The following is a 16,294-nucleotide window of genomic DNA, read 5'->3' as shown; positions in this document are numbered from 1 at the left end:
CCCCCCAACACTGCACATTTTGTATGTCTCCCTTATCTGACACACCTATTTAAGTTCCTGGAGTTTCTTTTAATGAGCTAATGAGTTGAATCAGGTGTGTTTGATTAGGGAGACACATAAAATGTGCAGTGATGGGGGGCGCTCAGGACCAGGGTTGAGAAACACTGCCTTAAGTGATACACCATTAAATATGTTAATGAATTTGAAGTATGCTTAGTATGAAATAAATGTATTTTAAATGCATTATGGCATAGTTTTTTTTTGTTTGTTTTTTTACTCTGTATTGTAATAGTTACGTTGATATCATTTGTAATGAAAAAAATTAAATACTAAAAATAGTCTATAAAATAGTATGATTTTAACCAGAGAACAAAGCAGTTTGTTGATTCTTTCTTTGATCTTTCTCTCAGTTCAGCTGGTTTGTGAGATCTGAACATGTGATTGAGCTGAAATCTAGAAGACCCACAGTACAAACCTGTCAGAGGTAATTGCGCTGCCAACCTGAGTGGGCAGGAAGAGGGTGGGGGTAATGTAGGGCAGTATCCACTTTACACCATGACTCAGAGCTTTGCCTACCGTGTAGCAGCCAGAAAATGTATAGCCTGTACTTTTCTTTTTTGAAAGCACAGCTCTAAAAACATCTCAATAGTTGTGGCTAAGCTGAAGTCATTGATACCCCTAAATATGTGGTCTCGTTTTACTTGAAATGGAAGTCGTAGCTTTTTGGAAAAGGATGATTCATTAATGTGCATCTGCACTCATTGTCCAGCTCTAGTGAAAGTGATTTCTGACAACTTAAATGGGTTAATGTGGTAAAAAGCGTTCTCATATCTGTATTAGATAACCCTTCCCGCGTCGAGATCTTTTATGCCGATTAACAATGGTATGTTCTGTAACCAGATTCCATTACCACGAGGAAAAAAAGACACCCTCTTTATGGATTCAGCTGACAGGGTTTGCATTATCCCTGGGCTTTCCACACTCAGATGCCGCAGCAGATTGTCTCTATACCAAGGCGCACATTTACATGCTCCTAATCTCCCCCAGATGTTCTACAATGACACGGACAGTGATAAAAGGGACATGTCCAGGGACAGTCATGTGACCATTTCACCTCTATTGTCGTATTCTATCAGTGTCAGTTGGTTGCTTTCTAATCGAACTAACAGTTGGTAGAGCGTTTCTTGTGACAACAAAGTTACAGCCGCGGTTGACGATGTTATGGGAGTTTGTGTGGCATCACTGTCATTCACCGAGCCACACAACCAGAAAGCAAGCAAGCATTTTCATACGATTGTTTTTTTTTTATGTAAATACGTGCTAGACGACATGTTGGACCATTGCGCTTGTGCCTCATGTTATTTACAGCATCTCACACATGACATGCTAAAGCTTCTCAAAAAGTGGAGCTATAGTTAAAATAAGTTCAACTTTTTTTAGTTTTTCCCCATATAAATCAATATATAAAAAAGAATATGTTGTTTGCTTAATATAAATTTTAATAACTATTAATAAAATCAGTTTCTTGACTTTTTTGTTATTTTTGCTGTTTAATGTATATTTATGGCAAATTATAGGACTACATTTATGCCAAAAGCAAGACAATTAAGTCATTTTTAAAAAGCTGAATAGTAATTCGTTTTTTTCTCCAAAAATGTATTTCTTTAAAGCACTAAATTGCTAATGGGACTGCTAAGGGAACTGGAATTGATAAACTGATCAAATCCAGAATCGTTAATTTATTTATTGTATGATTCCAATCTCTGCTAACGGCTTCTTTTTTTTTTTTTTTACCAAAGGACAAGCCATTCAATATGTCCCACCTAAACTTCCCGTTTCATTAGGAATTGCATTAAAACAGGAAAGGAAACTGCCCTCGCCAACTGATTTCATAGGGTCTTTAAACAGTACACAGATTTACTGGGGCCACGGAGGGGGGCCGAGCTTGTTGACACTGACACTGCCCTTTGGATCACACATGTGCGAAGAGAAAATGATGAGTTAGCATTCTGTTCATCACTTTTCACCAAACATCTGTTTGTTGCTTCAGGGGGGGAAGATACTGCTCAGATGGACTAATGTTGATCAGGTCTGTGTCGGTTGTCCGTGAAAATGCTTTCTTCCTTACTGGAAACAGGGGTGTCTTTGAGTAGAAATATGCATTTGATTCCACAAGGGCTGACCTTTGACCTGCACTACACTCAGTACCTGTGGGCCCTAAATAACTAAAGCAGGCCTTAGTGTGACTGCTTGTTTCCAATAAATAACAGATGTTCCAGACAGGAAACAAGTACAGCATTTCTCTAAAAAAGAGTCCCACATGCTGAAGCGCGTTCTCATTAAGTGTCACTCACTGTCCATTTTAACCTCCACACGGCTAGCCTCATCTGCAGAAGGGACTTGTTGGTTGTGTTTTATAGCCCTACGTATCAACCACACATCTATGTCCGTGCTCTTGTCACACTAACCCAGGTGTGTTATCAGACCTGGTGCTGTAGAAGCTCTTTGATTTGATGGCACAGTGTTTCGATGTGAATGCTACAGGCCTGTTATTCACAGGCAGCAGTGCTGGCGGCTGTCTGAAGTGAATAGAGAGATGAACTAACCAAGGCCCAGAGGCTTCATCCTGTGCTTCTGTGTTTGTGTGTCTCCATGCAGGGATGGGGGAGAATCAGAGGAGGATGCTGGAGGCTGTCAGCTACTCTTCCCGCTATGCACTTGGACTCTTCTACAAAGCCGTCACACGAATCGACGTCCCTTGGGCAGCCAAGTACGTCTCCAATAATCCCTGCATTCGCTTCATCGCCATAGATGATAAAAAGCGCAATTTAGGTCAGTGCCTTCATATTTTCCTCCTCTCATCTCCAACTCCCGCTCTGACATATTTTGTTCTGTTTCTCTGCCTTTTCTGTTTTTTTCTCAGTGTTTCATGTATCAGGATCTTTTTTCACACTGCACACAAATCTGATTTGGTTTTAATTGCGATGTTTTTCAAATCCAAACTGGTGCCGATTTACTTTTACACATGGTCATGGTCATAATCGGTTTCAGACACTGACAGAAATGACACAGTTTAGATGGTGTCACTGTTTCTATTTTTTTTTAAAGACATTTCTAATATCCTTCCCTTCCTTTCCACCCTGTTCCTGTCATGTCCTTTCTTTGAATTACATTACTGTGTCTAATTGAGTTTGTCTGCCTTGAGGTGTCAAGAAAAGGGTTGTGTCTTAAAATTATGCTAAATGCTCATATGTGTATTTACACCAATGTCTGGACATGCATGTTATGTAAGAAATAATACATGACATATTACTTGAAAACCACATGTACACTCATCTTATCTTATCCTATCTAGTATTTTAAGGGTTCTTTCTGAAACACTTTTGTGTGAATTTTCCACTCTGATTACTTGTTAGCTAGATGAAATCAACCTTACTTATTCAAAAGTGTCAATTATTCGGTTCCAAAGGCTGTTCCTAACATTAGATGGCTCAAATATGCCTATTAAGGTATTAAAGCAGTATCACATTTATCGTTTACAAAAGAGATGATCTCAGACTGCACTGTGATGATTGTTTTTTCTTCTGGATGATAGATGTAGTCCAAGGAATTGCTGGTTGTATTTATTTAGCACTGGAAAGTATTGACAATAGTTATTGTCAATACTTTCCAGTGCTAAATATTGAACTATTGAATAAAACAAGGACATAACTATTGAAAATAGTTCCGTCTAAATATTTGTGAGTGCTACAGGTAGAGGAAAATGTATGTAATTTACCTGAATTTCTGTACAGTGTGTCGGGAAATGACTTAAAAGCGTATCACTGTTTGTGCCTTATTTATTGTGGTTTTGTTTTGTTTTCGAATACAATGTTTTCTATAAGCGTACAGTACACACACACACACACACAGTGGCAGCACCACTTGGAGACTGTCCATGGCGCCCAGCTATGACTAAGAAAGCTTTTCAAAATCCTGCCACACCACAGAGCGGCCACGTACATAGTTTTCCATTAAATTACATTATATTTGTCCCAAAACACTGTTGATGTGCATGATGACTTCACCCTAGCCTGTAAGATTGTGTTTTGTGCATTTTTCACCAAAGGTTTATCTTGCCCTTTCTCTTTATGTTTGCTTTGTTTTTGCAAACACCAAACTTCAAATTCTTTTGTGCCAACTTTTGCCTTTTTGGTGATTAGATTCACCGTTTTGGACTGCCACCTTGGACCATGTCTGGTGTGCAATATCTGTGAGTTAGGCTGTGCCACGTCGTGTTGTGGCTAGACCTTCTCGTCCGGTGTGCAAACCCTTTTAGAAGGTAGTCTGTGTGAACAGCAGACTGTGAGGCAATTCACTAGATTCTGGTAACATAGCTTATATGTATTCTAGATGTGTGTCTTATGTGCATATATGATTTTAGTGTGTGTGCAACTAAAGAAAGCATTTGCTTTTGAAGAATTTGCATGTGATTGTGTTTGTGAGTTTTTTCCTCACCAAGCCTGTCACTGCAGGAGCCCGGTGGAAATAGTCTTGTGAAAACAGCCTCTGCACCTGTCACCTTTCATCCACTCCAGTGTTTCCGAGGGCAACATCATAATTAGGGGAGCTGTTAAATTTTGCATTCTGCTGCGCTGTTCTTTTAGGCCGACATGCTCCTTCCAGCCTCCTCAGCCTTCACGCGGCCATGCTTTAATCTTAATTTTCATTTCTGTAATGTGTTTTGCTTGTAGTTCCAGTAAAGTAGGTCTGAGTCTGATCTCACAGAGCACCCCAAGCTCTCTTTGAAAACTTTTTGGCAGGCCGCTAATGATAAGCTATTACTGTGTTCCTGAACGTCTGGCGAGAAACCCATTTGTGCCGTTCAGTAAATGTGGAATGAGCTAGATCTGGGCTGGATGATGGTTTCCCTAAAACAGAACTGGTTCATAATTGATATGAATTTGATTACATATGAAGTCTGAAACTTTCTTACCAAAATGTCAAAGAAGGACTATTCAGAGAAGATTCATATTTGAAAGGATGTTTAAGTTATAATTATGAACATAGAACGTCTGTCATTTCATGTACTCAATCCATGTACTGGGCCAAATTGGGATCGCTGTAGTTAATACTAATGTGTCTGGATGTGGGAGTTACAGACGTTAATGTTCTATGGACGTGATTAATTGTCTAATTAAAACATTATGTATGTAATTAAAAGAGGAAATTGGAGGAATAGTTCACTCAGTAATAGAAATCCTGTTATTTTTACTCCATAAAGGTAAAATTTAAGGTGGTCCATACAATTTGCATGCTATAATCACATATCTTCTGAAAGCATATGATAGCTATTTGTGAAGAACAGACTGACTATACTCACTGATAATCCTTCCCTCTAGTGAGCTACTGCAAGTCATTGAATTGAACTCGAGAACCAAATCAGTCAAATTTGTAAAAGAATTATTCAAGTTGGATTTGTGAGCTATATTCAGTGAAAAGATTGGACTTCTCAAGGACAACTAGGCCTAAATGTATGGTCTACATTTATAGTGCTTTTGATCTTTTTAAACATAATTTGAAGCATATTCAATATGATTGAAGGAAAAGAGCTTTTATCCTACAACATGTCTTCATTGATAAAATGGCATACAGGTTTGAAATTACAGTATATAAGTGTGAGTGAATTTTGTGGTTGTGTTGAAGAACCATTTAACATAAAAAATTACACTTCAGTAATTTATAGATGTGATTTGTTTAGTCAGACATGATAAATGAATTCCACAAGTGAAGGGATTACCAAGTTAGTTTTTATTGGTCTACTGATTGTGGAGTGTTCATCTCATGAACTGTTTTAACATATTTATCAAAAGTACCATTCATTCTGTATGGATAAAAGGTTTTAACGAGAAAACAAATTACTGACTCCACTTTTAATTCACATGTAATGCATTTTTTAAATTATTTTCTGTCAGGCAAAAAAAGCAGTTTCCCATTTACCCTGTGAACTTTGTGCCAAGCTCTTCCCCCACCAAGAAATAAGTCACTCAACCATTGGGCACAATGCCAGCCCTCTACCCACGCTCCATGACCCCTCTCTCTTTTGTGCACAGTCACATTCTGGCACATGCACACTTACAAATAAATACTCAAACTCTTTTTTGTAAAGAAAGGTCTCTCTCTCACCCTCTGCTTCTCCTTTTCCCCTCCTCACTGCCAGGCGTTGTGCCAAACACGTATATAGTCTGACTGCTCTGCAAACGGAAAATGACTGTGTTTCAGCCCAGTACTGATATTCATACTGGTCAGCCAAAGTCAACCTTGATTGGTTAGAACAATTTCAGCTCTTATCACTTCAGATAATAAGCTCTTTTTACAGAAACAACACTCCATGATTGTGAAGTTAAGGCTTCCATTGATAAATTTGGCTGATTTAAAGTGAAATGTGAAAGTTATGTGGAGCTCTCTTTTAGGTTTATCTGAAATGCTTGTAAACCCTTTCATAAGCAAGTGAACACACTGGGAAAAAATGACTTCCTCTTTCCTTCGCTTAGACCATGCCAACTTTGCAGCTAGTATCTGAAACCTTTTCCTGCATCCTCAAACAGCGTGTTCTTATTGTGCATGATTTCATATTTGTGTTTAATATAACAAAATTGTCTGTTAAGCCATTTAGATGTAATCAAACAAAATAAATTAGTATTTTTATTGAACAAGGATGCAATAAATAGATTTAAAGTGAAAGACTTTTACATTAACAAATAAATTATATTTCAAATAAAAGCTGTTCTTTTGAACTTTTCCACAAAAATATTACGCAGCACAACTGTTTTAAACATTGATAGCTTTTTGTACAGGCTTTTCACACTTGAAAATGTGAACCCAGGGTCATTCTTAACTTTAGCTCAAATTTTCTTGTACTGTACATCCTGGGTAATCAGGTTTTGATTTCACACTCTACATTTGTAAACTGGGTTATTTATTGCATATTTATAAGGTTAATCATTTTGCAAATACAGCATGCAACCACTTTGTTTTAATAACTGCTTGTCCATCTGTTGGAAATGTTGCCATTTTGCTCCGGTTATCTGGTCTTCTGAAACAAAAACAAAAACTTAAAGGGGTCATATGATGCGATTTAAATTTTTTCTTTCTCTTTGGAGTGTTACAAGCTCTTGGTGTATAAAGAAGTTCTGTAAAGTTGCAAAGACTAAAGTCTCAAATCCAAAGAGCTATTCTTTATAAAAGTTGAGTCAACCACGCCAACCTAAAATGGCTCGTTCTAACACGCCCCCACATATCTACGTCACGATGTGGGAAGATTTGCATAATGCCGCCCAAATGGTCACGCAAAGAAAGAAGGCATAACTTTTATTCTCACTGTAGTATTGTTGCTGCCACCATGTCGTGAAGTTTCGTGCTCTCGGTTTCGTTTTTTTGAAGATGCTGTGTGTTTCGTTGTGAAAGCGAAACTACTTTGTTTGGCCTTCCAAAAGAGGATGATATCCGCTTCGTCATGCCCTAGAGCTGATCCGTGCTTGGTCGCTGAGGAAATACATCAACTTCGCGCTGTGGATCGCCGGATCGGCTTTCACCGCGGACGAAGCGGAGTCCAACCCGGGGTCGTCACATGTGGTTGCCGCAAGCCTGCCGTTCTCAAGCCCGCTGACCTTTCCTCACTCAAGCCCGCCGTATGTGATGCTGTGTGTTTCGTTGTGAAAGCAAAACTACTTTGTTTGGCCTTCCAAAAGAGGACACGACTAAAAATCAGTGGTTGAGTTGTATTTACAACACTGTTCCAGAACAGTTCAACCCAAATATTCAGATGTGTGCAGCACATTTTATGGAGGACTGTTTCCTGATCCTGGTAGAGTAGACTACAATCTGACTCACAGACTGCAAGTACGTTTTCATATTTAAAGAATTTGCCACTGACGATTCAAACGCGATTTTTGAGCAGTGTAGAGTAGGGCTTGTTGTTTGTCATTTCTCCGATCACAAATGCAGACATGGTTTTATGTTTACGCGGCGCAATGCAACGCATAAAAAGACAGTATAAGCAGGTGTGCACATAAGTGGTATGCAGGTCCGCATGCGGGACCAAAACAAAAAATGCGCTGTGTAAATAAGTTCTGACAGCGCGTTTGCGTACCGACATGATTGACAGCTATTAATGCACAATCACCATTTTAGATCGACAAACTGTACTGTATAAGATTTCTATTGAAACTGAGAGCATAAATCTAGGCTATCCGCTGCCGTTTTTTCAAAGCACAATGCAAAACTGTGACATTTCATTCACTAACGTTCTTCACCGGCAACCAGCCAAAATAAAAGCCTGCTGATTTTGAGTTTGAAAATGATGAAAATTTAAAAAAGTAGTAAATATTAACATTTTATTTTTAAGTTTACTATAAAGTAATTGCATTTGTATTTAATACTTCCCTTTAATTTAAAAATGTAACAGTATTATCACACTTTATTATTTAGTTTATAAATTGTATTTTTTTTTTAAACTAAATAAAGTGCAATATTATTCAGTCTTACTAATTATTTTTTATAGTTCAATTTAATGGGTAACAGTATATGCAGAATGAGGACCAAACCAAATCTCCAGGTTCATAATTATGTCCCCACTGGATGCAACAAATGCCTCATTTATAATGGGTTTTAATGTTTTTGTCTCGTCGGACAGGGCATCACCTGTTATTTTTATTCCATAAAGGTAAAAAAATTTTTACTCCATTTTTTTTTCCATCACACGCTTGAGGTATTCGGCCAATCGCAATGCACTGGATAGCTGGCCAATCAGAGCACACCTCGCTTTTCAGAACGATGAGCTTTGTAAAAATTGACACGTTTCATAAAGGCGGGGCATAGAGGAGAAACAATAATGTAGAGTATGTGGAAAATAATGTGGTTTTTTTTTTTACCTTAAACCACATAAACACATTTCATTACACCAAATACACAAAATAATGTTCTTTTTAGCAGCATCATATGACCCCTTTAAACCCACTGTTGAGTGCAGGGTAGACGCTGTTAGTCATAAAATAATCTTCATTTATTATTCCTTGAGGCATGTTATCCACAACTATACTTTCAGGAATACTCAATTTCTTTATTAGTCCAATATTATTTAGAGACCAGGCATGAGAATAACATGTGAATGTGATTTGCCTGACTTTTTCCACATTTATTCCAACATTTTTGCCATTTATGCCAGTGGTCATGATTTAAATGGCTTGTCGTTCTCTGTTGGTCCATAAAACTTTGCTAAACAAAATAGATCTTACTGAAGTATAAGGCCCCTCCCCACAGGTGATCCATAAAGTCAATGTGTTACCCTGTGAAACTACCAGAGGCTTTAATATTAAGTTATAGCCAGTCTCTGTGGTCTTATTCAGACCTAACCCTCGCTCCTCAAGTGTTGATCAATGATGGCTTTCAGCATCTTCATACTACTTGGAGTCATTGGGCCAAATCACTCCAGCTGCTCAACCACAACCCCTATGTTTATGGAGCCCAATAAAGCATGATTTCCTCCAATCATATTAAATATGTGTTTTAAAACAGTGTCATTAGAGAAATGACTACACTATGTGCAAGGCTAATATATCAGGCCTGGTTTCAGTCATGGGTCGTGTCTCTGGCAATGGGCTTGGCCCGTAAAGCATTAGATCACGGGGTTTGGTGTGCCCAGATGATATCACTGAGAAACCATCGTCTGGAGAAGAGAAAGCTGGATACTAATACTTAACACTACTCATGGTAACCTGTTACGACTAACAAATAAAGCTGGTCATGTCACATTCACAGTGAATATGAAAGAACTAGCTTGATTTGTTAATTTTGTCATCGGTTACTTAATCCAAACCTGTATGGACAAAAGAAGATATTTTGAGAAGTCTCTCAGTGTTTTTCTTCCATGGGATCTGATGTTGTTTAGTCCCCATTGGCAAAATGATTTGAAATATCCTTCCAAATATCATCTTTTTATGTTCCACAGAAGAAAAAAAAGGTTTGGAATGACATGATGGTAAGTAAATGTTGACAGAATTTTCAGTTTTGGTGCACTGTCTCTTTAAAACATCACATTAAATCATAGAAAAGTATTTTTTTAAGTTATTAAAAGTATGTATGGCATTTTCTGCTGTCTGTGCTGTTATCTGACCCTCATTTCTTCCTCCGTTTGAAATGTTCTTCTTTAAATTTTTCTCAATCTTTCTCTCACTGTAGCACACAATGTGGGATCTGTGTATGTTTGTGAATGACTTCATAAGCAGCCACATGTGAGCTTGATAAACTGTATGTATCTTTGGCAGCTTTGAAGAACTGCAGACCTTCTGTGGTGGTGCACACTAGTGTGCCCTTTGGCATCCAGCACCTGGAGGAGGAGAAGGATGCGGTACAGCCCATCATCCTGGAAGAGCTGAAAAAGGTGATGCCAGATCTACCTCCACCTGACAGCATCAAGTGTCAGAAGTGGAGATACTCCCAGGTGAGACAACATTAGTCTGTGTGTGAGAATTTGACTAAGAAACTCAAATGTATGCTACTATTCAAAAGTTTGGAGTCAGTCAGAATACACAATCTATGCTCTTTTTCAAACTTTAGAATTACTTGGCCTGAAAGAGAGGTTTATAGATTCTTAAACTGGGACACATAATAAAAAATATTACTTAGTCGGTATTATTATCCCACATTCCATCCCATCCTGGGTCAATACTTTATAATTCATATACAGTTCATTATTTTTAGATTTGACTTATATTTCATCTCAGTTCTTTTAGTTATTTTATGATCTGCTACATTTTGAATTATCTTTGTGAGGCTCCACTGTAATCTGTGTGAATATATATAACAAGAGTGAAACAGAGATGTTTTGGCTTATTCAGGCAAGTGCTACTAATAGAAGCCTCCCTTCTATACAGCAGAAGACATTCATTTTTAATTAAGCCAGGCTGAAAGTGTCTTCAAATCGCTCTACTGGATGAAGAAAATCTTCTACTATCTTCTTTTTTTAAAAATCTTCTTAAGTATTTTTGTCATTTTTTCCAACAAAAAAAACATCTAAACTAAAGCTGCATAACATATTAAGACTTGTTTTCAGATATTAAGACCTGTTTTATTCTTTGACAAATATTTTAGTTCAGCATAAGCCTCATTCAATTTTGTTAGAATTCTGCTTAAAACAAGTAATAAACTTAATGACACATTACCTGTTTATTATCTTGTCTAGTTTTGCTTCTCTAATAAATAAGGAATAAAACATATTTTTACTAGAAAACAGGCAAAATACAGATTAAGAAAAAACTAGTTTAACTTTTTCAAAAGAGATTCTCCCCCCACTCACTTGGCTCACACACACACACACAATCTTACAGTAGTACTTTATGCATTCACACACTGTGTGGGACTGCGCCCTTTCTCGCACAGTTGCATTCTCTCTCAAACACACACAGACGTTTTCTTTCGAAGCCCCCACACTCAGCTCCTCTGTGTCACACATCACTGGGCGTCAGTTTGAGGTCAGAGGTCACAGAACATCTGTGTGGGAGCGCTGAGCTCACTAAGTGCCAGAGAGTGGGCCAAGGCCCGTTTAGACTGCAAAGGCGGGAACACAGCACTTACTCACACACACAGACACACACACACCTGTGCACGTGCCAGTTCCCTGTCAAACACACAGAGGGCAGAGAGCATGGAGCAGGAGTCGGTCTTACAGTCATTTGCCACATCACCGTTTGCTGAGCATAAACCGGCAACACACACTCGCACTCCCCACATGTCAAAGTCATTGACTTCTCTGGACTCTAATGGCTGGAAAGACTCTTCATGAGTCATGACTTTCAATCTACTGTAAATGTAGACTGCTTTTTTCAACAGACACTACATTGTTGGAGCACAGAACATGTGCATTCCTTTTTTATCACTCATGCTTAATAATACATAACTTCAATTCATAATTAAAAGGCATGGTGGATAATGCACACTCAACCTCAGTCATTAAAATCTGGTGTGGTCTAGGTGTAACATTAATATCGTTAAAAAATGTGTAGGATTTAGGGCTGTCAATTAAATGTTGATTTAGTGTGATTAAGAAAACGTACAATAATGTACTATAAAAAAATGATTATATCCAAAGACATTGTTTGGAAACAATAGTGTTAAAAATAAGTAGTGTTTAAAAAAGAATAATAATTAAAATAACAAATAGTAATATGAATTCACCATGACAAAAGTGTCAGCAAAAGGAATACACCTACATATTAGTTTAATCATCAAGTTGCAACCCTACATATCACATGTAGCACTTATTCAATGTAGTCTGGATTTTATTTTCCTGTACATCTCATAGTTTTATTCATGAGGGCGAAGGCCTCGGCTTCTACCAAGTTATGGGGGAATTTGTGCCAAAATATTAGAATTTATTGAACACGTAATCTTTAACACCACCATCACAAATTATCAAAAGCCAAACCGTTTCTTCTCCCTTTTTTCTGTAAATGGATGACTATACATTTACCATACGTTGGCATTTAGCATTTTGAACAGATGTGCGACCGATTTTTGGGTCACTGCTATAAAAAGGTTGGCATGACTATTTCATAACTTAATGGCTGTATTTGTAAAAAAGTGTTGGTTCTACCACTCCTTAACTTGGGAAAAGCCCTTTAATTCTCTTACAGGAGTAGTTAATAATTGTTTGCTTAAAGAGATGAAATTTCTCAAAAGAGATTGTTCGCTCAAAAAAGAAAATTGTCATAATTTACACCTTAATTGATTTCCAAGCCTTTATGACAGACCTTTCATTTAGGGGTAAACTATCCTGTTAGGAGTTATCCTGCAGTTTGATGCACCAAAGTTTTGACACACTGAATCTTTAATGTCTGAATGTACACCAGAGGAACGCGGAGTAAAACAGATTTAAGGAGGTTAAGGAGTTCGGGCTTTCTTACTTCAGCGTACCTCTGAAATAAACCAAACAATTTGTTCTTGGCCATGTTTCAGGCTAAACGTTTATAAATTGATTTACACACAGATTACCATTTAAAGATACAAGAGGGGAGGGGGGGGGGTTTGGACACAATGATGATAGAGTTCGGTCTGTAAGATGCCTAGTGAAAGCCCAGTAAATGGACACTATTTCCTTCGCTCTAGTGCGTTGCACCTCGATGTTTATCTGGCAGAGGGTTGGGGCTGGCCGAAGCCTTTGTAATGGGGCGTGCAGGGAATGTGTTTACTCTCAGTAGTCATTTACATGCTGCATTTATACATTTAAACAATGTACAGAGACACTGTTCTAGCTGTGGCTCTTTTCGAGTTATCTGCAAACGTGTGTCAGATTTACAGTGAGGACCTGTATCACTGACTGCCCACTGTAGAATACATACATCATTTTAATGAGCTACAGAGGCAGTTTATAAAGAAGATCAACCCAGATATACAGTTTACAGTGCAACATGTCTGTCCTCTGTAAATATTAATATATAAAAACTACAGAGTTACAGCACATTCAACATATACGGAGCAGCCACAAACTAACTTTCTAGTGCTTAACTTTAAAAACTAACTTTCAAAAACCAACTTTGAAAACTTTGCTTTTCTAGTTTTAAGCTGGGTTACGCACAGGTCACACATACCATGTGCTCTTTAAAACCCACAGACAGTGAATATCATCCAAATTCTGCTCAATTTACCATCAAGTCTATTCTTGACTCTGGTTGACCGAATGAAGGCGCCTCCACTGCTATTAAAAGCTCTATATTTAACCAAATATATTAACAGCCCTTTCCCTCCCCCATCTCTTTTGAGAATCTCCCTTATGAGGAAACAAAGCTACAGAACAAGCAGGGGCGTCATGCACCTAGAACTGTAAATCCTGATAGTCTAGTGCTGTCATTTTGTAGTATGCATAGATATAATATACATCTTTATAAAGAAACAAGCAAAATTACATCTGAACTCGACTGCCAGTGATCTGCATTTTAATGTATGTAAAACAGCAGAACTGACTTTTGAGAACACGGTGTTTCAACACAAATAACTATTATTATTTATAAAGACCCAATACTTTTGAATTATGAACAGAAGCATTATTAACGCTTTTCTCTCTATTCCAGAATAGTAAGAATATTAGGCCTGTAAGTCCTGCATCGCTTTAGTCTTCCATGTATTCTGTAGCTTATAAAAATGAATGAGTTTAAACCATCAGCATGAAGCACTGCAAGTTAGGATGATTGGCAAAAGTAATTTTCACAAAAACCTAACACTGAAATGGAAATATAATCTCATTACATTCTTAAAGTCTTTGGTGAGTTGTGCTGAAAAATTACATATGGATGGACAGTCTTTCAGCCGTCCTCTCCTTCTGTGCCTTATAGATGAGTGAAACTCTGTTTGCACTTTAGGCAAAATAGTATTGCCACAATATTTTCCATTGTTGTTGAAAAAGAGCCTGGAGTCCTAAAGCCACAGTTTTGTTTTCCTGATATTGAATAAACCACCAATAAAGGAAGACTTTGTCCATCTAAAGACTTTTTGCTATAATCAGTTTAACATTTTCCATGGGCCACATTCAGTTGTCAAACAGGTCTGTTAGGCAGCATTCAGAAGTGTGCTGTATTTTAGTACTGTCATGCACACCGACCGACTCCACGCCATCTTGCAATCCAACATTCCTATCTATGATCTCTTGAGATTTTTCAAAACATCACAACTGACCCCACATCTCACAGTCACCACCCAAATATCATTGGTTTCAATACTTTCAATTACAATTGTTTAGTAAGATGCTCAGTTCATTGCTTTAAAATATGATATATATATATATACACAGTATATAAAGAAAATACAAGTGGCATGAAATGACCAGTCCAATAAACATATCCACTTTTATGCTATGCATTACCCACAGAAATGTTCCACATAGTGATATGAACAATACTTTCAATGTGCATTAATTTGCATACCCACACACATCCCAGCTCAAAGAGAGAACAGACTCTTTTCACTTTTGTTTTTAAGTAAACTAAGGGTTAACAGCTCTATTCAATATCAGAATTAAAATTAGGTTGCATCAGTTATTGGACGCCCAGTCACTCAATTTTGTTGTTCTCTAATTAGGTGACAAGATCGGTGGCTGATTGCCCAGGGCAGATGACACTGCACTCCCAGCCTCTGCTGGTGTGTGGGGGGGACGGCTTCACACACTCCAATTTCGACGGCTGCATCGAGTCTGCCCTGAAGGTCTTTGAGGTTCTGAAGTCTTCTCTCTGAAAGGGGTTTTGGAAAGTATGCCTTTATTTTGGGTTTTTGTTATGGAGGATGGCACATTGATTTAGATTTAAGCCCCTCCCTGCAGGAAGATGGATGTACTTCACAAAGCACAGTAGAACTGTCTCGCCTGTGTCTGCAGACATACATTTTGTTACAAAAACCAATTATACTGTCTGTGCCGGATGCTGAGGATTAGAGAACAACAGAGCACTGTGCAAGTTCAGTTGTGACTGAGGCAGATGCCTCATACTGGCTTTGATACAATGTCTTGAACTACGGTTTTCTGATGTGTAGCAAATAATATGAATGCGTTCAGTACTGTCAGCCTTCTCCTGTGATAGTCTCAGATTAATAAAGTAATTAAAACCTGCTTAAATGCGTCTCTCATGTGGGTAGTTGACATTCTGCGACGTGACATGCTATACTCCAAACTATTATGGTATTGTGCTTTTATCATTAAAATTCTAAATTATAATAATTATAGTAATTAATATGTCATTAATTATTATTATTTAATCATTAATCATTGAATTTTAATTATTTTTCATATTTACATTCTAATTATTTTGAATAATTACAATAAAATATTTTTATAATAAAAAACTTTTATACTAACATTAATACCTTGTATTATTTGAAAGACTATATAAGACTAATATTGTAGATTAAAGGGGTCATATGATGCTGCTAAAAAGAACAATATTTTGTGTATTTGGTGTAATGAAATGTTTATGCGGTTTAAAGTTCAAAAAACACATTATTTTCCAAATACTGTACATTGTTTCTCCTCTATGCCCCACCTTTTTGAAACGCGTCGATTTTTACAAAGCCCGGCTTAGCGTGCGCTGAGGCCGGGATAGAGTGAGCCGAAGCCCCTGCTTAGCATGCGCTGAAGCCGTGTTAGCGTGAGCCGAAGCCCCAGCTTAGCGTGCGCTGAGGCCGGGCTAGTGTGAGCCGAAGCCTCGGCTTAGCGTGCGCTGAGTGAGCTGGATAGAGTGAGCTGAGGCGGCGGACGGCTTAGCGTGCGCTGAGG

At 37.9% G+C, this 16,294-nt stretch overlaps 1 protein-coding gene across 3 annotated transcripts in view; it reads left to right on the top strand.

Annotated features, from left to right (window-relative positions):
• The window catches only part of LOC107584138 (renalase-like), a 54,311-nt gene extending 38,685 nt beyond the window's left edge, over positions 1–15,626 (top strand). For all 3 annotated transcript variants that reach the window (XM_016270615.1, XM_016270613.1, XM_016270612.1), the window contains 3 exons: positions 2,659–2,832; positions 10,305–10,480; positions 15,109–15,626. In XM_016270615.1, coding sequence (XP_016126101.1) covers positions 2,659–2,832; positions 10,305–10,480; positions 15,109–15,261 — 503 coding nt within the window. In that variant the 3' untranslated portion in view covers positions 15,262–15,626. The remainder of the gene's footprint in view (positions 1–2,658; positions 2,833–10,304; positions 10,481–15,108) is intronic.
• The last annotated feature ends 668 nt before the right edge of the window (positions 15,627–16,294 follow it).

This window comes from Sinocyclocheilus grahami, unplaced genomic scaffold (assembly GCF_001515645.1).
Source record: "Sinocyclocheilus grahami isolate Dianchi unplaced genomic scaffold, SAMN03320097.WGS_v1.1 scaffold57.1, whole genome shotgun sequence".
Lineage (NCBI taxonomy): Eukaryota > Metazoa > Chordata > Actinopteri > Cypriniformes > Cyprinidae > Sinocyclocheilus > Sinocyclocheilus grahami.
This window is presented reverse-complemented; position numbering and strand designations above follow the sequence as displayed.